The sequence below is a fragment of the Gigantopelta aegis genome, chromosome 6, assembly GCF_016097555.1.
Source record: "Gigantopelta aegis isolate Gae_Host chromosome 6, Gae_host_genome, whole genome shotgun sequence".
Lineage (NCBI taxonomy): Eukaryota > Metazoa > Mollusca > Gastropoda > Neomphalida > Peltospiridae > Gigantopelta > Gigantopelta aegis.
Window position 1 is genome coordinate 48,794,780 of NC_054704.1, and position 26,860 is coordinate 48,821,639.

The following is a 26,860-nucleotide window of genomic DNA, read 5'->3' on the forward strand; positions in this document are numbered from 1 at the left end:
CTAAACAATAAAATCTAAGTAAAGTAGGATTTCAGTTAGTAGTAGTAAACAATATACCTTAGTGTTTAAAAACTAGGGTATGTCCCTTTAATGAGATCATTAATTATAACAAAATAGTTTATATTAATATGTACTAAGTCTACAAAATGTGATTTTGGGAACTTGTTTATATCTGTGCTCCTCGGTCTAGAATAAATCTGAAATGGAATAGTTACAATTCTATAGGCGGACCCTGAAAATATTTTAGCGAGTGGACCAAGGGCAAAAGAACACATTGACCAACTCCTTGAAAAGGGAACATCAGTGGAAATTGTAAAAAAAAGGGGGGTACTTTAATTTGTTTAGGGGGGGGGGGGTCATAGATCTACCCTTGAATTCTGTGCTGTTTCCATATTTGTTAAACGCTTACGTTGTTTGTTTTTGTTTTATTTGTTTTTGTTGGGGGTTTTGGGGTTGTTATTGTTGTTATTGTTGTTATTAGGGTTTTTTAGCCAGACCGAGCAAAAAAACGTCCGCTAGACTGGTTTATGCACACAATAAACCAAATGACCACGTCGGGAACCAATCAAATAGTTCGTGAAACGTTTGCTGGCTGAACTTGGGGATGCATGACATGCATGATTCCTTACTTAAAGATGTATCCTGCACCACACAGTTACAGTTACCACAATGTCGTACTTGTATTTTTATTTGATATATTACATAGGGCGGGATTTAGCTTAGTCGGTTGAGCGTTCGCTCGAGGTGCATGCGTCGTAGGATCGAACCACCTCAGTGGATCCATTCAGCTGAGTTTCTCTCATTCTAACTAAAGCACCACAACTGGACAAATGCCGTGGTATGTGCTTTCCTGTCTGTGGGAAAGTGCATATAAAAGATCCCCTGCTGCTAATGGAAAAATGTAGCGGGCTTCCTCTCTGAGACTGTCAGAGGTACCAAATGTTTGACATCCAGTAGCAGATGATTATTTAATCAATATGCTCTAGTGGTGTCGTTAAAAAACAAACTTCTTGATTTATTACATAGTATCGAAAATACACTTATCTACAATATAGTATTGATTATTTCAGGAGCGTGGTATTAATTTGGTTAAAATCGCAGATTGAAAAATCAAAGTATCTTATATCAAGTTCCAGACGTCAATAGTTTTTGTTCAGTTGATTATTTTACCAGTACGCAAGTACATACATCCATCATGTCTACACAGCAAACACGTCGCATATCGATGTTTTTAACAAATACAATGAGTGTACTATTAGCATATATCGCAAAGTGCACCGTTCTCTTAATATATCGACAATACATGAACATATGTCCTACACAAAAAAAAAAAAAAAAAAAAAAAATCACAAACAAACAAAAACAAACTACGTTTAAAATTAGTTTTGGGTACCACTAGAGCGCATTGATTAATTAACAATCGGCTAATGGATGATACACATTAAATATATATATATATATAAATTAAACACAGTCTTTAGAGGAAACTTTTGTTTTCCATTAGGGACAAAATTACCTTTTATATATACACTTTCCAACACAAGGACAAGACACATCTAAGCCTTTATTATACCAGTCGAGGTGCACTGATTACGTCTGCTACAAATCACCTGTCTTCAGTGGTGTAGCGAGGGGGGCACGGGGGCAATGCCCCCCACCCCCCCAAAACCTTTGTTTTCTTTTTTGTTACTGTATCATACATACATAGTGTGCCCCCCCCCCCCAATAGTGGATTGCCCCCACCCCAACCCAGTGGCGTAGCGAGGGGGCACGGGGGCAATACCCCCAAATCAAACTTTTTCTTACAGTATTAAAGTTTATAAAATCATACATACACACATACATACATACATACATACATACATACATACACACACACACACATACATACATACATACATACATACATACATACATACATACATACATACATACATACATGCATGCATACATCCATACATCCATACATCCATACATGCACACATGCATACATGCACACGTGCATACATATATATATATCTATATATATATATAGTATGGATCCCCCCAATAGTTGCCCCCCCCAAAAAATTTTTTTTATATATATATATAAATAAATTAATTAATTATTATTTTTTTAAATCCTGGCTACACCAGTGCCTGTCTTTACTTAAATGTAATGCATGCATGTCTAACACACATACATTCACGGGCATCTTTTCAAGCGGACACCTAAAGTTAACAGCTATATGTCCTAGAAGGCCATATTAACTGCATCGTACCATCTAATATAATAACTATACATTAACCCATATTAAACAACAACCCATCTACACCATCTTTTCTACTTTCGTCTCAGATTTAACACATTAATAATATTATGTATTTCAATAACTACAATGGACTATATATTATGAAATGCGATACGCCCCCAAATGTGTCCTATTATGAAAAATGATTCACCAAATATGACATGTTTTCTTTAAATGCGTCTGTTGACAGTGATCAGAATGTGTAAATTAATAATTATAAAATAGTTCATAGCGGGGGACGGGTTTAAGCTCAGTCGGTTGAGTACTCGCTTGAGGTGCTTGTGTCGCAGGATCGAACCACCTCGGTGGATTCATTCAGCTGTTTGGGGTTTTTCTCGTTCCAACCAGTGCACCACAACAAGACAAAGGCCGTGGTGTGTGCTTTCCTGTCTGTGGGAAAGTGCATAGCAAAGATCCATTTCTGCATTAGGAAAAATGTAGCGGGTTTCCTCTGCTGACTACGAATTAGAATTACCAAATGTTTGACATCCAACAGCCGATGATTTCTTGATCCATGTGGTCCAGTGGTGCCATTAAACAAAACAAACTGTTTAGGTCATAGCGATGAAACGATTATGCTCTCGCCTACGTTAACCTGTATGACACCAACAGCTGCGGGCAACAAACAATACTGGAGGACAGAGATGAAGAGTAAATAACTAGTTGTTTCGGTGGAGTGCAATAATCGGAAGGAAACTAGAAAAGATATATTTGGTAGAAGAACTGTGATGGAATCATTCCGATTCCTTCCTGAACTTTTGTTGCAATTTCTTGGTAATACTGAATTTTATTATACATTTTAATTTTACCCATCTGTGATATTTGGGTGTTTTTTTCCACAGTTCTTTACACTGTGTTTTAATTTAACTGTTGAATTTTTATATTGATGTTGATACTCACTTAATGTTTGCATTTACCGTTGTTTGACACCCAATAGCCGATGTATTTTTTTTTGTGCTGGGGTGTCGTTAAACATTCATTTATTCATTCATTCAATTGTAGCTATTAACCTGGAAATTAATTTAAAAAACATGTTTAATGTTTTATTTAACTACGCACTCAACACATTTTATTTACGGCTATATTGCGTCGGATATATGGTTAAGGACCACACAGACACTGAAGGAGGAAACCCGCTGTGGCCACTTTATGGGCTACTCTTTTTTATTAGAAGCAAGGGATCTTTTATATGCACCATCCCATAGACAGGATACCACATATTACCACTGGGCTACGTTTCGACCCTACGGAAATTAATTAAACACCCGCTAGTTTTGACTTGCACTTCGCAAGTAATTGTGACCATTTCATGGAAAGAAAGCAATGTTTTATTTAACGACGCACTCAACACATTTTATTTACGGTTATATGGCGTCAGACATATGGTTACGGACCACACAGAGTTTGAGAGAAAACCCGCTGTCGCCACTACATCGGCTACTCTTTCCGATTAGCAGCAAGGGATCTTTTATTTGTGCTTCCCGCAGGCAGGATAGCACAAACCATGGCCTTTGTTGAACCAGTTATGGATCACTGGTCGGTGCAAGTGGTTACACCTACCCATTGAGCCTTGCGGTGCACTCACTCGGGGTTTGGAGTCGGTATCTGGATTAAAAATCCCATGCCTCGACTGGGATCCGAACCCAGTACCTACCAGTCTATAGACCGATGGCCTAACCACGACGCAACCGAGGCCGGTCCATTTCACGGATACCAAACACTAAAATTAATGTTCTCTGTATACAGAGGGTATTGAAAAGATAGACACAAAGTTAGACTGTCATTACATATGCATGAAAATGTATGGTCGTTAATTATTATGGAGCTGGAATCACACTATGTGCTTCTCAAAAGTAATTTATTCATGCCATTTCGGTAGATACTTAGTAGATATAGAATATGCACCTCTCAATATCAGGTTTAAACCTCGTCGGCACGGACAAATACGTCTAGGCGCCCTTTTGGCTGCAATATACCTCTGATGGTGCTTAATTATTTTCCAGGTGTATATATAATAAAACACACACGCCCGCACGCACGCACGCAAACAAACATACACACCTCGTCCATCCTCTAAACCTATCTCAGGGATTCTGTATCTTTCTCTCAGCCCATTTTGCTTTTCTTTTTTGACGTTCATATTTCCTTCTTGTTTCCTTCTCGTTCAACCTTTTTGGCCGCCACACTCCACATCCCAGTCCTTGTCTGTCTAAACAGTGACAGATAACCCAGGCGCCTATGCGGTGGGTGTAGGATGAGGTGAGTGGGTTTCGGGAATCGGACAGCTCCTGCTCAAGCAAATTTTCTCTCCCCCCCCCCCACCCCATCAATATATTCAGTCTAGGTATTTTCAAGTAGTACCCAGTACCCAGTTGTCTTTTGTAGTCACAGACTTGCTATTCCCCATACCTTTGTTAGACACCAAATCACTATGACCGATGCTATTTTTGTGCTGGGATGTCGTTAAACATCCATCCATTCATTTCAACATATCTCCATCAACTGTGAAGTATCTATGTTCAATAAAACCTGGCATCGACAGTCCTTAAGTAAATCGATATTGATTCAACAGAATACATTTGACCGCACGCAAAACGCTTGAGCAAAAAAAACCCATCTGTTGCATGTAACCTAAATACTATTATTGTATAACTGAAGCATACTTGAAGCATACTTGAAGATCACAAAAAAGAAAAGAAAAAGAAAACCAGTTCAACATACTAATAATACGGTCATTTTCAATGTGTGACTACGCTTTTCATTTGTATCATAATCGTGAGATGCAAGTTAATTAATTGAAATTTAATTTAATAAAAGTTTAAACCTAATAGATGCCTACGCCCCAAAATTATTCTTGTATGGTGCAGTTGATTATTTGGTTTGACTGATATTAATATTTCCTTTTGAAACTGATTTCGATTGTTAAAATTCACCTTTTAAAGTATATATATATATATATATCAAAAAAAAATTGTTTAATGTAACCCGTAACAACAACGTTAAAACTATATAAATACCAGTGACATTTTGAACCTTTCACCAAGTTTTGAACTTGGATTTTAACCCCCTTACATCCAATTTAGTTTTGACCGCCAACAGATTCTCCCAGTTATTCTGTGTGAGCCCATTTTATATCTAATACAAGATATTATTTCCAGTATCCTGGCAAAATTTGAAACGTTTTGGTGCCCCACGCGAGCGTATCGCAAAACTACGATAAGAATGTATCGGCTCTTTTCACCACTGTTTGGAAGGCCAGTCTCCCTTCTATTGACTCATAGCACGGCAGAAGGTTTTGGATAAACCTTGCTTGGGGGATCGAATAAACTGTCATTTGAAGAAAACAGAATGCAACAGTCCAAAAGAACTATTTTGAAAGAAAACCCTATCTTAACGGGTCATTCCCTTTCTTTTCTCTACTTGCTCGACGAGTTTTCCGAAGTCGCAGTCGTTTGAGGATCGTTCAGCCGATAGGGGGCGCTTCTTACAGGTGTTTCGTAGTAAAAAAACATACAAATAAATTACGTTCGTGGTGAATGAAGTCTCGCTCAATGTAGGGGCGGTCGATGTCATGCATTGGTGAACACGGACCGATTTTCGTACAGTTTTTCTCGCTGGATACGTTTTCGGATTTTACTTATCGTGTGGATTTTTAATAACCTTTCGAGTCATGTCGGATTTAAAAGAAGGTAAATGCATTTGTAACTTGTTGTTATGCGTCGATGGTTTACAGGTGTGGAAGCAGAAGTAGCATGATAAGAATTGTCGTCTGCTCGTGCAGTTACGGCCCTGTCAGGTGTATTTTTAATTTTGTAAAACAAGTTTTTATTATTATTTAAACAACAACTTTATTTGTTATTTTATTTTGTTTTGTTTTACTTTTAAAGTTATTAAACACTGTCAGTCTGCACTAGCGGTGATTATATAAGATAAAAAAATATCTCGCCTGTTTAATTCTACTGTGTTGGAATACACTGGGATATTGTAATCCCTGTTTCTATTTTGATGGGAACTTGTCATCCGCTGTAAATGGTATGTCATTCTTGGAAGATGACACTGACATGTTACCACACTTGACCAAACTTCACCTGCGTTCCGAACAGACGAATCGATAGGGTTGCATTAACGTCAAAGTGAAACGGTACTGTGCCATTTAACTCTTAACACCCTAAACTATAGTACATCACACAAACTGGAGGGCTGATGAAAGTGCTAATTGCTTAGTCCATTGTTACAAGTGTTTGGTCAGAGATCACGAACTTGGACAAATATGAGCCTGTAGTCTACCTGTGGATTGTACTCAGTCTCTTCCACCCCCTCTCTTCAGTGTAATGTCATTGAAGTCACTTGACCTAATATTTGTTTAGTGGGGGTAAGCTTAGGTGAGGCCAAATACTGAAATAACTTGACTTCTTTTTAAAATTAAAATAAAATTTGACACCCCAGCACATTTTAAGTATTAGGCTCAGGTGTGTATGCAGGAATTTTAGGTGTGTGTGTATGGGGGGGGGGGGGGGGGGGTCTAGACTGGCAAGCAGTTTTTTTGTGGGTGGGAGAGTGGAGTTGAGCTCCCCTGGATTTTTTTTTTTAAGGATCCTTGAACAGGGGTAAGTGAGTTGATGCCTGGACACACACACACACACACACACACACACACACACCCTGCATACAATGCGTCTTGTTAAAGGTAATTGTCATTTTGGTAGCCTGTAATGGACCTTGGGAATGGGGGTGGGTCTAAAAAGGCTACATAAAAAAGATCAATTGGAAGCCAACAGGACAGTAATGGTGGGTGGCAACTATATAGTCATTTGATTTTTAACTGGTGGCCATCACGATGTATTCAAAATTGAAGGGACTGGTCGGTGCCCTATCTTTTCCCCCATTTTCAATGACTTTGACTAAAAGGGTACTTTTTTCTTATATTTAGTTACAATACTAAAAATATTTAACAAAATGCCTCTCTATTGAGACCAAGCTTCTGTGCTTCATACCTGTTTTTATATATTTAATTTATATGTTGAATCAACTCTTGATTAGCCTGTATCATACTTCTGTAAGTGTTACATGATGTAGCTAATGGTGAGACAACTGACGCCATATAACCGTAAAATAAAATGTATTGAGTGCGTTATTAAATAAAACATTTCCTAATGGTGATACAGGGGCATGTGCAGGATATATTTTTTTTGAGGGGGAAGGGGGTTCTGTATTGTGGTGAGTAAAGTTTTTAGGTGGGGGATGAGTCGGGCAATCCTAGAAAATATATTTTAAAAATTAAGAAAATTCACATAATGCAGGAAGAGATTTTTACCGCCAAAACGCCCCTCTTGCACATGCACCTACTCTTGCAATAATTTGTTTGCTTGTATAGATCTCCAAAAGGATCTGATAGGATGTAGCTTGGTGATAGAATGCTCGCCTAAAGTGCCATAGGTCACAGGAGCAATCAACCTTGATGAATAATGGTTTTTTCCTCAATCCCAAGTAGTATGTATCACAGAACTGATACTGTGTGATACACCAAAGGCCATGATATATGTACTGTCCCATCTATGGGAAGTAGCCTGTGTGGCTAAAGCACGTTTTCTCTCTCGTAATCAAGTCTTAAAATAATTATATATTAAATACCAAAAGTAGGTATATGTTTAAAATGTACTAAGTTGTTGTGAAAAGAAATACGTCTCTTTGATCATTTGTTGTGTCTCCGACGTGTCTGTTAGCATGTTCGCTTGTATGTAATCTACAAAGTATAGTCAGATTTATTGAAGATCTGTATAAAACTGATTTATAATGGCCATATGTCAGTGCTAATGACAGTGGCTGACCTTAGAAGTGGCCCACGGTGTTTTGTCAAATGAGGTATCTACTAATTAATGTCTTTGTTAAGTAGCTGTATGTCTGTGGACAAAGATTGTGTGACACAGTAGATGTCCCACTATGTTACAACAGCCAAATACCAGTATTTTTTTTTACCAGTCATATCTCACTGTCTCACATCATATCTCTCAATCTCACGCATTACTGTCTAAATACTGAACTGAATCATTGCTGTACCAGTAATATGTAGCACCATGATGATCCGGTTTGATAAGAGCTGTGATCATTTAACCATGGAGAATTCAGTGGGTGGGACATTTGACCATTGTTAAACCTTTTCACCCAATTTGTTATCGTTTTTGTTATAGCAGGTTTTATATTTAGTTACTGATGCCATCAGAACTGGATTTTTGTAGAATGTATAACTTGATATAATATACCACATTCCCCCACAGCCAAGTCTTTCATTTCTACTGCTTCTATTGTTTAGCCAATGCACTGCAGTACTTCTTTTAAATTCTTTATGATAAACTTCCTGTTCTTACCAGTACTCCACACTTGGTATATATATCTAGTCACAGGTAAACACTACTCGTATTAAGGCTACCTATGCTACCTATATTATTCCAAAGTATACAAACTTGATAGACATGGCAACCTAGCACAGAAACACCCAACTGACCAACATATTGTATTTCATTCACAAAAAAAAAGGAGTAAATTAATTAATCTGTTAAATTCTGAATTTGTGGGATGCTTTAAAGTTTGGAGGGTGCTCACACTCAGCACCTGTCCTTGGATCTAGGCAGGTCTGTACAAACTTTGCCTGCTTGCATGGACTCCATCTTGGATTCTTTGACATAATACCATCCTGTCTTGATTGCAAATGCTTTAAATTTTGTGCTCATGCAAGCAATGGCCTTTAAAATGCTCAAGCACTCACAAGCAGGTTTTTGTTTTTTAATTATATTTATTTTTGTGCTTATACCCAATTAAGGGTTCAAGATGTTGTCCTGGGTACACACCACCTCAGATATCTGGGATGTCAGTCCAGAACAGAGCATTAGTGGTTAGTTGTTTGTGGTTGTTGATAGAGAGGTTGGTATAGTGGCCTTACACCTACCTACCCATTGAGTCATTGGTCTGGTTAATTGAGAGCTGATTCCAGGATGTAAACCCTGTACTTACCAACCTTAAGTCTGATGGCCTAATCACACCAACATTTATTTATTGCTCAGTTCTTGAGTCACAATCGCCATATACATAATGAGGTGTCAGACATTTACCTTTCAGGGTCATTGTTTATCTATTTTATCAGGAGGTGATAAGGATATACATGTGAGATAACAATACATCAAAGTACATGTAAAAAAGGAAGGGTGTGGTTGAATAATGGAAGTAATTATTTATGGAATTACTATCCTGCCTTGACCTATATGTTCCATGATAGCTAGATAGAACTCCTTTGCTGAAAGTAAACAATATATTATGCTTTCTGCATGAGAATCAGGTTCATGAGCAGTGGTCAAGCTATCAGACTACAGGCTGGTAGGTACAGGGTTCGAAGCTGGTACCAGCTCCAACCCTGAGCGAGTTCTTAAGGGCTCAATGGATTGGTGTAAGGTCACTACACCCTCTTCTCTCTCACTAACCAACTAACAACTAACCCACTGTCCTGGACAGATAGCCCATATAGCTGAGGTGTGTGCCCAGGACAGCATGCTTGAACCTTAATTGGATATAAGCACGAAAATAAGTTGAAATGAAATGAAATCATGAGCAGCTTTTGCTTTCCATCTTAAAATAATAATGGGCGTTCTCATTATGCAATTAGTTTACCGACTTATCTCATTTCTGTAGGGCCAACAAATCACGTGCAACAAGTTGGTGCAACTAATTACATAACAAGAACATAACTTTATACAGCTACAATTTATATAAATACCTGTGTTCTAGAACTGCTTCTCAGTTGCTAACTTTTGCTGCAAGATTAAAATTTGAGAAGCAAAGATCCCACTGGGAAACTGGGAACTGGGAAACTCTTTTTACGTGCCCCTATCCACAAGGGTTCAGGCACGCCCACCCCGGATTCAGCCTCTGACTACGCCAGTGACCGACTCCGGGGCAGATCCCACTGCATAAAATGAATATTAAGACTTGCTGAAAATCATCACCGGCAGAATTCTGCCTTCTAATGGACACTGAGCCAATTGATCATTTGTGGTTATTCTTGTTTTAAAAAACTTCTTTCATAGTGGTCACAAAGTCGTCAAATTATACTAGTGTGGGTGTAATGGTCTTGTGAAAATGTGGAATGACAAAAAATCCAAACCATATTCTAAAACATTATGGGCAGTTATTTGTGGCAGTTAGGCATTATTCCCATTTTCTTGACACATGTATCTTTCTTCTGTGTTGAAAGTCGGTTAGATATGTTATCAACAAATAACTTGTGTATTAAATGTTTGAAAAAGTGAGTGTTGAGTAAACAGTTATCTGAGTAGTACATTAAGTTTCATTATGATCTAAGCAATGACCTTAATAATTCCCGTCCGTTTTTTCAATAAACATGTTTCCTGTACATATACATACTACCTTAGTAATATGTCAAGGGGTGATAACTCCACACATAGCTGTAATACTTATTACACTCGGTGCATGTCATCCTTTTCATAACCAACTGATCGTGAAGCCTATACAAAAGTAGTTTATGGGTAATTCTCCTCCTCCTGTTCACCTTTGTTAGTCCATGGTCCAGAAGTCTTTATAAATGATCTCAAGTATGTCTTTGGTTTGCCTGTTATATATATACATGTACTCTGCAGGAAAATGTTTGAAATTAAAACAGACATTTAGGTCATGAAGCTATTTACTTTAAAGTTTAGTACCTCAGGATTATAGTTTCATCATAAAACAGCGTGTTCCTTTAGAAAAAAAGAAGATTAAATAAGACCATGTATGTTTTATTGTTTGTTAGGAAGTGCATAAAGATCCCAAGTTGGTAAAGTATCAAGGGTACAAAAGTAAACCATTGAGTTTAAGACTGGTACATGTTGGAGTTGTACATGTTGGAGTTGCACCGTAGATACATCTTAAGGCCCACAGTGGATGCACAACTCATTGAAGATATTTGAAACCAATACACTGAATTTGCTCTTATACTAAGCCAATACATGGGCCCATTGGACTATTTCTTGTTCCAACCAGTGCACTATGACTGGTATGTACTACTTTATCTGTGGGATGGTGCATATAAAAGATCCCTTGTAGCTCATCAAAAAGAGTAACCCATGAAGTAGTGACAGCGGGTTTCCTCTCTCAATATCTGTGTGGTCCTTAACCATATGTCTGATGCCATATAACTGTAAATAAAATGTGTTGAGTGCATCATTAAATAAAACATTTCTTTTTTTTTCTTTTTTTCATCATATATATGTATATATGCTAAAACTAAATTGAAATGAAAATGAAAAGTAATCAGTAAAAATAGCCTCTCTCTCATAATCTAGATTGTGAAATTCACAGTCAGTTAGGACCTTATATACTATTTCTCTTATTACCCTCACTGTACTCATAGCTTGCCTGATGTTTTAATTTGTTTATTGCATGTAGGTTGAATTAATATTGCTACATAATGAGAATTAATAAATAAATAGTTTTAATTTCCTGCTTCGTACACTTTAGTAAAACACTGCAAAATTAATATAAATAGGTGTTCAGTAATATAGGACAATCGCAGCCTTCAAAATTGCAATAGGATCTGAATTTCAAAGGCTGTAATTATTTGAGATCGAGATTGTTAAATTAGTTGTTTTGTATGTACGTGTATCAGGATTCTATTGCACTATAATTTTTTTAAATCTCAACTCCAAATTTTGTCCAAGTATTGTTAAGAAGATGGATAGTGAAAATGTGAAATTTCTATTTTTTAAATTAACCTGAAGAATGGTAATAAAATTTACATTTCTATTTATTTAACTACATAACAAGTTTATTTAATTTTCAAGAAATACAAGTTTATATAACAACCAAACAAGTGAATGTAGAATCTTAGCAGAGCAATTTATTAACAATGTTTCGATAAATCTAAATACAATTTAAGAATGACCGTATGATGATACGTACTTGAGCTGATATAACACAATTCCATCTTCCAGTTTTGTACTATGGAATTCGGCAAGGTAACAGTAATCTGGTTGATCTAGTGTAGGATACATGGTGACAAGATATGTGGAAGATTATTTATTCAGCCATCAAAAAGGTGTAGTCACAAATACTAAGCACTTAATTATGGAGAAATTGCCTTGCATTGTTTAGCATGTCTTCAACTATATGGCCAACTGGACACACTACCTGATGCATGAGCTGGTGTAGACAGCAGTAATTACTACTTAAATAACTTTTTGTTTTCTAAATTGCATTCTGTATCTGGAAAAAACGGCATCCGGATTAGGTGTAATTAAAGACATAATAAATTACAGACTTACATTTAGTATGTGGATTAGGTATAGTTTTACGATGTCATAATAAATTACTAGCACATTAGTGAGTGGGACCTCAAGACAGAGGACAGACATAGCCCAGTGGTAAAGTGCTCAATTGATACGCGGCCGGTCTGGGATCGATCCCCATCGGTGGGCCCATTGAGCTATTTCTCATTCCAGCCAGTGCACGACGACTGGTATATCAAAGGCTGTGGTATGTGCTATCCTGTCTGGGATGGTGCATATAAAAGATCCCTTGCTACTAATGGAAAATGTAGCAGGTTTTCTTTAAGACTATATGTCAAAATAACCAAATGTTTGACATCTAATAGATGATTAATAAATCTATGTGCTCTAGTAGTGTTGTTAAACAAAACAAACAAACAAACAAACAAACTTTAAAGACAGCTACATTAATTGGTTGGACTTAAAAGACAGCATCCAGATTAGACATAGTTTAAGACAAATTATAAATTAAATATTTATAGTGGGTTTAAGCTCTGTCTGCATTTATTTACTCAGTAACCTGTAATTTAAATTACAGATGTTAGTTTTGACTTTCAGAACTCCTTTTGGTGGCTGCACCCTTTAATGCTCCTTTAGATTGCTCTGAACACAGGATTTTCAGTAAATTACCTTTTGATGCATGTAAAAAGATGTTTGAAAAGCTGCTATTGTTCATGAAAATACTGAAAGTCAGGTGCAATAATATTTAGACTTGATACTAGTATTTATCTGTATTGGAATGCTGTATGGGTATTGCCAGATTAAACTTGGTTTATATACAGGTCTAATTATACTATACTCTACCGTAGACTGTTCTTGAAGATTTAATCCAACAAGATACCTTTGAAATAAAAGATACAGTCATATGATCAGACTGAATCTACATTTACTGAGGTAATGGTAATCAACAAAGTTAAAAATTAAATGTCATTGAATGGTTAGATTTGATGTTTGGGCTATAAAAAGAAGTTATAAATTAAAGATACTATAATGACAGTTTCCTCATTAAATATAGATATAATCAAAACATCCACCAATAAAAGCCACATTTATGTATACATGTACAAGTCATAAATGTAGGCTGTAAATAGATATACCTTGAAATGTAAATCTTAAAAAGATACATCAGAATGAATCTAAAAAGAAATTTTAGTATTGCATACAAAACAATTTTCATGGCCTATCTTACCAGCATACCACTACTGTTACTTGAATGACTTGCACCATTCCCCCCAAAAAACAACAACAACAAAACAAAACAAAAAACAAAAAACCCACCCACAAAACCCCTACAAAAAACAACACAACAACAACTGGTTTTATCAGAAAATATAACCATTTGATAGTAATACAACAAGTAGCTCTATAGGCCTCTAAGAACTGACCATTCATTTTCCCTTTGTGGATTATTCAGGTAATACATTTCCTTTTTGTATAACCTGCTATGTCCATGTAAATGCATGGTGCCTAAATGTTGTGCCAACAACAATTTTTTTTTATGCAAGATTAGATTTGCGAGAGCAGCATGCGAATAAAATGATTGTTCTCTCAATTTGTCAGAGGCCTACATTAAAGAACAAACAAAAGTTTTATGATATTCAGTTTCCAACCTGCATGGATTTTATGTTATTTTCATACAGTAGAACCGGTCTGTAAAGGACACACAAGCACATAGAATATATGGGTTTATGAGCAAGTGACCTTTATATGGAAGTAATTTACATGCATTTTTGTATAGAAGGGACATGTTTAAAGTACTCTTTTATAAACAGGTGGCTGTGATACAAGGTGCCTTTTATAGCACGTTCGACAATACATGTTTGTAAACTCATAGCCGGAATGCGCTATTTTGATCCTGGGTGCAAATATCCACACCTTTATTGAAAGAAAAATGCTATTCAGTTACACAGTACACACACCAGCATTGCTCTTTCTGTGTCACCTCTATGATAAACCTTGAAAATAATTGATCTTTGTAGCTTAATACCTGGCAGTCTTGCCATTGTTGTTGATCCTGTCATCTAGCTTGTTCAGATTTACTCAACATGGCTAACAAATAAATGCCATCGGCAGCTGCATTTCACTATTTGTCAAAGAGACTTGCATAGTTTCAATTCAACAGAATCAGGATGGGGGAGGATATAGCCCAGTGGTAAAGAGACTTGCTTAGTTTCAATACAACACAATCGGGATGGGGGAACATATAGCCAAGTGATAAAGAGACTTGCTTAATTATTTTCAATACAACAGAATTGGAGGGGAGAGGATGTTTCCCAGTGATAAAGAGACTTGCTTATTTTCAATACAACAAAATTGGGTGGGGGGTGGGGGGAACATTTCCCAGTGATAAAGAAACTTGCTTATTTCCAATTCAACAGAGTCGGTTGGTGGGACATAGCCCAATAAAAAGACTTGCTTATTTCCAATACAATATAATGGGGGGAAGGGGAAAGGGGACGTTTCCCAGTAATAAAGAAACTTGCTTATTTCCAATACAACAGAATCGGGATATGGGGGGGGGGGGGGGGGGGGGGGAATATAGCCCAGTGATAAAGCGCTCACTTGATGCATGTTTGGTCTAGGATCGATTCCCATCCATGTGCCCATTGGGCTATTTCTTGCCAGTGCTTCACAACTGGTGTAACAAAGGACGTGGTATGTGCTGTCCTATCTTTGGGATGCTGCATATAAAAGATCCATTGCTGCTAACTGAAAAGAACAGCCCATTACATGACAGTAGCAGGTTTCCTCACATTATCTGTGTGGTCTTTAACCACAGTAATTAAAATGTGTTGTGTTGTTAAATAAAACATTCCTTCCTTCCTGTAAATTCAATAAAAACCCACTTTACTTTATTTGGCAGGGAAATTTTAGGGAACATTTCCAGTATTATATTGCAATTATCTTCACAATTTTCAGATAACTACACAATTCCAAAAAGTTAATACTATTTCATATTTGCTAATCAATTTATAAACTGAGAGTGACTGCCACATTTTAAAAAACAAACTGCTCCCTAGAAAATGTTCTTTAGGGTGTAACCATAAATTGTATATGTGATAACCAGCTAAACAAAGTGGAGTTAAACCACTCTTACCGGCCTCGGTGGCGTTGTGATTATGCCATCGGTCTACAGGCTGGTAGGTACTGGGTTTGGATCCCAGTCGAGGCATGGGATTTGTAATCCAGATACCGACTCCAAACCCTGAGTGAGTGCTCAGCAAGGCTCAATGGGTAGGTGTAAACCACTTGCACCGACCATTGATCCATAGCTGGTTCAACAAAGGCCATGGTTTGTGCTATCCTGCCTGTAGGAAGTGCAAATAAAAGATCCCTTGCTGCTAATCAGAAAGAGTAGCCCATGTAGTGGTGACAGCAGGTTTCCTCTCAAAATCTGTGTGGTCCTTAACCATATGTCTGACACCATATAACTAAATAAAATGTGTTGAGTGTGTCGTTAAATAAAACATTTCTTTCTTCTTCTTTTTTTATTGTGCATGATTTCACTTAATTTGAATCAGTTGGTTAATCAGAAATTATATACCTTGTATCATTTTAATATGAATATACATGTATAAACTTTATTATGTACATATAATTATATTTAAACACTTAAGAATTGACCGCAATTATTTTTTGATTCATGCAAGTATGAACCGAAAAAACGATGTGCACATTGTATAAGCCCGCGTAGTGGGTCATACAAAAGTGTGCACACATTTTTTTCGGTTCATACTTGCATGAACCAAAAAATAATTGCGGTCAAATTTTATAATTAAATTTATATGCATACTTTAACAATACATAACTGAATTTATTTTGTTTAGCTTTAAATACACCTGTAGTATTGTTTGTGTAAACTTATTGATACTTATGTTGCGTAAGAATGCGAACGTTCATTCACTATCATTTGAATCAGGTGATTTTTTTTGTAAATGACGTCATTTCCTCTAGCTGCTGTGCATGGATTGTTTAGTTATATTGGAAGGAATTGTCCTGTTCGTGTTTAGTTTATATTTTATGAAAGTGAATGAAGAGAACGTGTCTAACATTTATGCTGTTGGCGGAACCGTTTAATTTTCGCCAACAGCTGTAGAACATCGCTTACAAGTAAGTTACAGAAGTGAAGTTTCCTACATGATTTCTTTGGCCACCGACCGAGTCTCATGTCATGATTAGCGAAGAGGTTGGGTTTTTTAGGTGTGTGGGTTTTTTTTAAAAATCAATGCCTATATATCTTCATGTCTACTCTGCTATAGCATTTTCCATTAATTTATCGCATAATTTTTTTGTAGCTTTCACGTGTGTTTTCTTCAAAATATCTAAATATGACTGCCAGAATAATCCGGCTTGTTGCACAAAAGTAGTGCGAGTCAGGGGGGGGGGGGGGGGGTAGTAGGCGTGGATTAATTTTATTCGGTTCATCGAGATATGAACGAAAAAAAGTAAGCACCTCTGGACCAATCAGATTGCCGTAAAGTGTATAGACGCAAAGAAAATTTAATTATTTCCACATAACTGCATATTATTTTATAGATATATTATTATATATTGAACAGTTGATCATTATAACCATATTTAATATAAGAGAGTAGGGTTGTGGCAGACTTACTATTATTATATACTGATGGAAAGAAAAAAGTGAACACATTTCATATATAGACCAAGTTTAATTCACCACTAGCTTAGTAATATCTATATGTAATAGAAAGATGTAATATGGGATTGAATCTGAACAACACAACTGTTATCTAAATATCAAAACCATACCACTGCACAATTCAGGAAGGAAGGAAATGTTTTATTTAACGATGCCCTTAACACATTTTATTTATGGTTATATGGCGTCAGACATATGGTTAAGTACCACACAGATATTGAGAGAAGAAACCCGCTGTCACCACTTTATGGGCTACTCTTTTCGATTAGCAGCAAGGGTTCTTTTATATGCACCATCCTACAGACAGGATAGTACATACCACAACCTTTGTTATACCAGTTTTGGAGCACTGGCTGGAATGAGCACAATTCAGAGTCAAATGGGTATTTGGCAAAATGGTGGTTGATTCTATGAATCTCTGACAAGTGCCTTATCTTTAGGACAGCCATTCCCAAGGAGATCTTTTACTGGACAATTAATACAATGTTTTCCTTCATGCACTGCTTAAAAGAGGACTCCTATTCCTACTGCTTTATCAAAACTAGCACATGATATGCACTCTTTAATTTGATGACATGCACTCATTAATATCAGTATATGGAATTGAGTATCCTGTTTAAATTCATGGCACTGTTTTGATTGTAGTAACTATTGGCTTGTACAGATTAGCTTATTTATGTGATCCCTTATTTCTTTCCATCCAGTATATATTATGAAAACATTGACTGCATGATTTCCTATTTACTATAAGAAGTTCTGTAGATTCTCCACTCCCATATTTCTTTCTTTTTTTGTGATAGGTAAATATTTTTTCATTGCTTTGTGTGTGACCATTATAAATTATAGTTGCAAATGTGTTGAAAATATAGCTACAGGGATTAGCGGTTGCCATTCATGAAGATCATCATAGAGTATATTTATATGTACGAGTAACCAGGTCATGTAGGTGTGACCAAACATAAGTTAATATAAAGTTCAAGGTAATATTTTGATTACTAATAAATACCTTACAAGATGGAAATTAAATTTTGGCATATATCTTCATGCATTTCCAGTTTACATTTATTTTCATTAAGTTTTGATAAAATGTTTTGTGACCGCTACTGGTATTACTAGCAAATCATTGGTCCATAAAACATGAATATTTATTTAGACTTGTTGTTGATTTTGTTTATTTATAATATTTTTATATGCAGCATATTCATATATGGTTGTAATATTACATAAAATTGTATTGAAGTACAAAATGTATTTAGAAGACCCATGGTACCAATGCAAAGATAAATGTATCGTTGGTGGAAATCTGTGTCTAATTTGTTTTTTAATGGCAGCTAGTGTTTCCGTATAATTTGAAAATAATAACACTGTTTCAACTATATTATTATTGGGCTCACTGAAGCCAAATATCTTTTGAAAAACTGTTATCATGTTATTATCTGTTAAGCACTGTGAAACACAAGATCTGAGGTTTGCGCGACCACAGAGCTTATGGGTCAGGTATGTCCATTCAAAACAGCCGAGTGGAACTTGCTGTGATTGTCATTACAATGTGCTAAATCACGATTAGAACTTCTAAATCCATTTGTCATCTATGTTTTGGTGCTTGATGGTGGTCTTGTCTCGTTAGCTGTAGCATTTGGTGCAAACTGACATCAGATCTAAATAATACAATTTTTGTATAGATAATATACATGGCAAAAGTTCTGTTTACATAACACATTTTACATTAACGCATGTTTATAGTCATACAGTACAAACTGATGTACATATTATAATACATTTTTCCACCTGTGATATAGATGGCAATTAACATGCTCTAATGTAAAAAAATAATGTGTTCACATAAATGTTTTACCTTGATGTTTAGCACGAATGATGCAAAATTTATGTTTACACATTAGTGCAAAATAAATTGATTTAGTAGCTTTACATCTCTCACATTCTCAAACATGATGTGCATTCATTTTGTGTTGGGGCCAAGTATTCTCAACTATGGCAGATACCAAATACCACAATTAACAGTCAAATGTTGGTGTTTGGGTATAGTATTGAATGCAACCAGTCAACAGAGGGTATGAGGGGCCTCCCCCCCCCCCCCCAAAAAAAAGGGTTACGTTTAGGGTTACGGTTAAGAAAAAATCATACAGTAATGATAAAATTAATTCATTTTTGTCAAAAGGTTAACTTAAAAAAACAAATCTGCCAAAAAATTTGGGCATGGCACCATACCTGTTTTACCATCTGGCAGAAAGCCTGAAATTATGTACATGTAGTAGATTTAGTCTTAATGTTAACAAAATGCTTGTTTTAAACTCAATATATCAGCAGATTGCTTCTCATTATCTAGGTTCAACACTACTATCACAAATCATCTTAAAACTTTTTTTTTGTCAAACATTAACATGATCGTAATGTATATATCTGCTTTGCTATTTGTACTTATACTCTAAGTACATGTATTTACATTTTATATGTTCATCTAATGAAACAAAGCAAAAAACATCACAGATTCATATATATTTAACTTAATTAAAAATATATTTCCATGAGCATCTGTAATATTATTTTGTTTACTGCATTTCAGGGATATATAACTAAAAAAGTAAAACTTTTTCTGTGTGAAAAATTTAGGTAATGACATAGTGTAATGTTTAAATATTTTTGAATTAATATTTAGCCGCAGATATATTAATGTGTTAATTTACAAACTGAAGAATTTCTGATTGATTTGAAATTCAGTAAATTCTGCAGACTCGACTATGTATTTAATTTCTATGCACAATCATTTGTGATTGCTTGATATAGTATTGTGTGATTGTGAACACATGGTGTTCGTAATCATTTGTGATTGTCTGGATGTTTAGCCAAATTGCAACAATTAATACAAATATTGATCTCTTACATAATAAACAGTCAGTGACAGATGGCTGTCAGCAGCTATATTGCCACTAGAATGCCTGTTATTATTTCTTTAGAAAACAATGCAAGAACTTCTTCAGTATTACTGAATAACAAAGATATAGACATGACCCTCTCCCTCCTCTACTTATTTTCCATATAACTTTTAAAAGTTACATTCAGTTCATTCCTATATTTATCTTTGTTTGGCACCTAATAGCTGATGTATTTTATGCTGGGCTGTCATTTAACATTTATTCATTCATTTAAAGTTACATTTAAAATCTAGTAGCATTTTTAGTGACATATTCTTAGACCCTCTAAAGGGGCCAGGTGTAAAGCATTCACCTGATACGACGCAATCAGTCTGGGATCGATCTCTGTCGGTGGCCCCATTGGGCGATTTCTTGCTTCAGCCAATTCTGCACAACTGGTGTAACAAAGGTTGTGGTATGTACTATCCTGTTTGTGGGATTCTGCATATAAAAGATCCTGTGCTGCGTGTGGCAGCAGTGGGCTTTGTCTCTCATTACCTGTGTGGTCCATAACCATATGACTGATCATGCCATATAACTGTAATTAAAATGTGTGTTGCATGCATTGTTAAATAAAACATTTCTTCTTTGCTTCCCAGGCCTTCTAAATAGCCTGTGGCCTACTGAACTATTAGCAGTCATTATTTATAAGTATGCTCACCCATGCACCAATCCACCTACCCATCTACTTTACAGAATTTTATCCCATGGATCAGTAACTATTAAATTAGCCATCTTCTTTTGTCAAGCAGCTTACTACTTCTATAGATGATGAACAGCTGAAATACACCCTTTTAGTATAAAACGCCTACATGTACTAGTATTATATTTATTGTGAATGATAAAAAACACTTTTGAAACAACCATTTTAAACTTAGGTCATAGCTACTCCATGCATACTTGTTTGTTTATGAGAATCCCAACAGATTTTAGACAATTGTCCCTTCACCTGTTTTTGTCCACACCCAGATAAAAAGGTAAAAGCATTCCAAACACATTTATTCAAATTACCAGACCATGAAAGAACAACAAGAGCAGACAAACGGGACTAGAGAATCTTTCAAGCCACTAGCTGCCTTGTATTAACACAATAAACATGTTTAAACTGGTAAACAGGAGCATGTATGTATTTCGGCAGTTAATTCCAAGTAAAATCAATGGTAAAAGTACAGTCAAACCTACTTGTTTATTTTGTACCTGACCAGCTGGTTTCGGATCATAAAACACCAGTCTTTTAATACAGGTGGTGGTTTTAAGCAGGTAGTTACACTGGTTTTGAATCAAAGTTGGGTCAATTAAGTCTAGTGTCGATAGTAAAACTTTGGTTGTTAGTTATTATATTACCGTACTTGTGCCCATGATCCCTTTGATGAGATGCTGCTTTTTTTATCATTTAATATTTTATTTTCAGGCCATGGTATGTGCATTCCTGTCTGGGAAAGTGCATAGAAAAGATCCCTTGCTACTAATGGAAAAATGTTGCTGGTTTCCTCTCTAAGACCGTCAGTCACCAAATGTTTGACGTCCAATAGCCGATGATTGATTAATCAGTGTGCTCTAATGGTGTCTTTTAACTAAACAGACAAACCAATAGCCGATGATTGATTAGTCAATGTGCTCTAGTGGTGTCTTTTAACTAAACAGACAAACCAATAGCCGATGATTGATTAGTCAATGTGCTCTAATGGTGTCTTTTAACTAAACAGACAAACCAATAGCCGATGATTGATTAGTCAATGTGCTCTAGTGGTGTCTTTTAACTAAACAGACAAACCAAGAGCCGATGATTGATTAATCAGTGTGCTCTAGTGGTGTCTTTTAACTAAACAGACAAACCAATAGCCGATGATTGATTAGTCAATGTGCTCTAGTGGTGTCTTTTAACTAAACAGACAAACCAATAGCCGATGATTGATTAGTCAATGTGCTCTAATGGTGTCTTTTAACTAAACAGACAAACCAATAGCCGATGATTGATTAGTCAATGTGCTCTAATGGTGTCTTTTAACTAAACAAACAAACCAATAGCCGATGATTGATTAGTCAATGTGCTCTAGTGGTGTTGTTAAATAAAACAAACTTCTTCTGATTGAGAAACTGAGAAAATTAATATGCAGCTAATGTAGGTTACATACATTTGTGTACATGTACATTAGAGCTGCAACGATTCAGTCATGTATTCGGTATACCGAATACAGGCTATCCACCATACGTACTCGTTATTCGGTACCCAAAGAACCGAATATATGTGTGTGGGGTTTTTTTTTTTAATATCTTTATATAATAATTATATAAATTTAGAAAGACCACAGTTTGCAAGCTGTATGTACAAACAGAAATATATTAAGCAGTCTGTTTTTTTTTTGTTTTTTTTGTTAATTTTCTTTTTATTATAATTTTGTTTTTATAACTGATATTTAATTTTTAATGTCTAACATTCCAAAATTTAATGTTATTAAACACATCATACTATTTAAATGCTATTTTTGAGTTTTGTTCACTGGTTCATTCAGAAAGTCAGTAGTACAGTATTGGTAGATTTACTGTAAATATTGGTATTTGTGAATATTTATTCGTATTGGAAATCCCATATTCGTGATACGTATCATATTCACTACTTGTTGCAGCTCTAATGTACATGTACCAGTCTAAAATCACTTATTAGAAATGGAAACTAAAATCTACTTTAACCTCAAGTAGATGTTTTGTGGCACATCATACTTGGACATTATTGTCAGCCAAATGTACAGGAACTGGAACTGGAATTATATTAACGTGCCCCTATCCACAGAGGTTCAGGCACGCCCACTACGGATTTGGCCTCTGACTTCGCCAGTGACCAACTCCGGAGCAGGGGGGGGGGAGGTAAGTTTGAAGTGGGCAGATTTTGGAAAAAAGCCATTTAGTGAAGTCAACGCGAGCGCGGACTGAATAGCAGACACTTCGCAAACTTGAAGTAACACCGAGTGGGAGCCGTGTTCTGATTGGCTGAATTTCGATTCCTCGGTGAAGCCTGTAATTTACCTAAGTCTACAGAGAGTAACTGCGCCTAACATCATGTCCGGACTAAGAGTTTAAACCCAAAAGTAAGTTTGACTGCTCGGCTGAAATGGTTTTAAGGTGATTTGAGCAATTGAACGGGCGCCAAAGTAAAATGCGTTGGACTATTTATAAAAAAAATAAACATAAGAATTTTGAGATTCGGTCGAAAATTTTTAAAGTCCAACTAGCCCAAAAAGAAGGTTGTTACCTGTCCTAGCAAAGGTTGGCGTCTAGGGTGAGCCGATGAAGTTGGAGGAGTCAATATCCGTGAAGAAGTGCCGGTATGGGTTAACTGCTAGTTGCCTGACCAATGGACGGTAGTTGTCCCCCGATATCGTCTTAACGATACGATGAATCGTCGGGTTGTCCATTTCTTTCAACAGCATTCCCTGGTGGTAAATTCCGGCTTGGTGTATGGTGACAATACACACCTCCTCCTTGTCACGCAGTAGGGTTTTAGTGATGGCAAACTCTCCTTCTTGGCTCCTTGGTAGCTTGACCCAGGCTGTTGTTCTGGGTTTGATGTAGAGTTTGGTGACATCCTCCATGTTCATCCGCACAAGGTTAGCATACCGCTGGTGAAGCTTGCCGGCCTGTAGTGTCCACTGTTTGGTTTGTGGGTCGTCGGGTTTCGGTGGTTGCAACGGTTGGCTTGGTTTGTCTGGTTGGCCACTCGGGGGAGTGGTTGCCTTCCGTTTCACTACAGCCGTTTTTCGGGCCTGCGCCTCAACGGGTGCCGCCTGTATACTCGGCGGCACAACCGGAAGCGCTGAAGTAGTGGCCTGCGGAGTTGGACCATCTTGGTCCATCCTAGAGGTCGGGATGTCCGGGGCTGGTGCCTCTTCCATTCCAGTCTTCTTAGGGGGGGGCGGCGGTGGGTGGCGAAGCAGAAGGAGCCGCTGCCAGCGGTTTAGCCGCCAGTTTTGTCTCCCCCTGAGCCTTCCCTGGCGCACGTCTCCTCTTCCTCCACCTTCCTTTCTTCGGTGGTACCGGGTCTCCGTACACCAAGGTCACGGTTGCCCGTGACCCAGTGTACGTAATCCGATACTCGAGCAGAGCTCCATACGAGACCATCAGTCCCCCCAGGTGGGGGGGTAACTCGAGAGAGAGCATGGACACACGTCTTGTCTCATCGTGATCTATTTGAATCTGTACAGGTGTGCTTGAGCAAAAACTCCAAAAATACATTTTTGAAATGATCTTTTAAATTCTTAAATGGTTTTCATATCCAGTGTATTTCTTTAGTGTCCAGGATTCAGGTCATTGGTCAACTGTTTATGGTTAATATTTGTTAATGAGATGGTTTAATATTAATTGAATACATTCAAAATACACATGTATATGAAAAGAGAAGAACACATCCATAGAAATGTCCATAAGAAATTGGTATTTTTCTGACAATTAATTGTTTTAAAACTTTTAAATATTGGCAGTTTTATAATTCCACAAGTGAATGAATGAAAATTATATAGATACTGAAAGGGATTTCTTTTTTAATGTATCAATGGTAGTGAATAAATATTCAAAAATTAATTATAATATAAATGTTTGCAAATTAATAAGTAAATGTAAACCAAATAAGATCTCGCAGATATATGAATCAACCCATAAACATATCATATTAATAAAGTTGACCTTTTCTTAAATTAATGCCATACAGTGAACTGTTTTGTGCATTCACGTGTAATCATTGCCTTCATTGTACTAAAGACATATAATTAATTTAAATCCTTTATTGTGGTAAAATATCATTGGTATTTTTTTTTTTGCTGTTGTACACATATCACTTCGAGCATATACTTAAGCTATATATTTAATGAACAATAGTGTTATTTCTATCATGCTTGTGACATCCATGTTTCATTGTGTTCTACAAAAATATTCTGTATGCTTCATTAAAGCCAGTATGATTAGTCTGATGAATGCTGTTATCAATACCAACAGAAGTATAGTCTAACCTATCAATAAAGGCCACTCTTGAAATACAGTAGAATCTTTTTGGGTCAAACTCGGAAGGGTCGAATACATCGCAACGCTTGAATCAAAAACGAGTCCCAAGATACACTTACACCATGTTGACTGAATGGCTAGGTTGCTTCTTAAGTACCGACAGGGTTCGAGCCAATGGGATTCAACTGTATATATAAATGTGACCTTTATAACAGGCCCGTAGGAATGATGTCGGGGGAGGGGGGGGGGGGGGGGATCTCTAGGGAAAGGCCACAGTCTTTAGTTGGAATGGGGACACTAGCCATGTATTTATCTTTATTTATATACAGTAGGCAAAAAACCCCATACATTTTTGTCTTAAAGTATGTGTTTGTATGGAGAGGAGGCAGGGCTCCCTGGCTCCCTTCCCTCTGGTTTCTAAAGACCTGTATAAGCAGGTAACTTTATATTCAAGTGAAATACATGCAATACAGAATGAACATAATTATAAGAAGTGGCCCTTAATGTTTGCATGGGGTTTGTTACACAAGATGCCAATTTATGGCAGGTTCATCTGTACGTCATATATCTTGTATGTTAAACTGGCAGTGTCATTAACCTGTATAGGTGAGTAATCTCAACATACTAAACTATCATGCTTGTCGAATACTGTTTTGTTTACCATGCACAGCTAAGTTACATGTACTGAAAAGGAATGGTCATTTAATGACACCTAAGCACTATGGTTATTTTGTGTCTAAGATGGGGTCATTTTGACATTTTTGTTGACACAGAAAGAGTTAAAAACAAAATTGTTTAACATCACTACAGCACATTGATTTACTAATCATTAATTATTGGATGTCAAACATTTGGTAATTTGATGTTGTGGTGCACTGGCTGGAATGAGAAATATATATTTTTTCATTTTTAACCTGATTTTCATTCTTTTATATAATTCAAGCACACTGTCCTGGTCACACACCTTAACTATCTGGGCTGTCTGTCTAATGGTTAGTTATTGGTGAAAGAGAAGTCAGTGTATAATAGGCTTGCACCTCTTTGCTGAGTCATTAAAAGTCATCTGAGTGGGTACCATTAATGGAAAGCAAACTCACTATTCTGAGTTTGCAGCCATTAATTTAACATGTTTCTCTGACTAATGAAAGTTAAAGTTTGTTTTGTTTACTGACAACACTGGAGCGCATTGATTTATTAATCATCGGCTATTGCATGTCTAACATTTGGTAATTTTGACATATAGTCTTAGAGAGGAAACCTGCTACATTTTTTCATTAGTAGCAAGGGATCGTTTATATACACCATGCCACAGACAGGATAGCATATACCATGGCCTTTGATATACCAGTTGCGGTGCACTGGCTGAAATGAGACATAGCCCAGTGGAAAGCAAACTCAGTATGCTCTATAGCTGGTTTTGTTTTGCAATAATGATTTGTTGTATTGTGTTAGTGATTCATAAGTATATGGGTCATTCTACAGAAATCACTGCTTTTCAAAATACAAATTCAAGATATAACAATTATAATATATAAGGTTTTATTGTTTAAAATGTTTTGAAACTAGATGAACAAAGAAAAATTAAATCATATCTGGCCACGCAGCACTGTACTTAATCAGCCTGCACGTGCAGACACATCATACTCCATGAGCAAACTCATTATGTCATTGGTG

The 26,860-nt window shown here is 36.5% G+C and overlaps 1 protein-coding gene across 1 annotated transcript in view; it reads left to right on the plus strand.

The window, feature by feature from the left end:
• The first annotated feature begins 5,828 nt into the window (after window positions 1-5,828).
• LOC121374590 (microtubule-associated protein futsch-like) overlaps window positions 5,829-26,860 on the plus strand; it is a 182,407-nt gene continuing 161,375 nt past the window's right edge. The window contains exon 1 of the mRNA XM_041501694.1: window positions 5,829-5,980. Within this exon, the coding sequence (XP_041357628.1) occupies window positions 5,962-5,980 (19 nt within the window). The 5' untranslated portion in view covers window positions 5,829-5,961. The remainder of the gene's footprint in view (window positions 5,981-26,860) is intronic.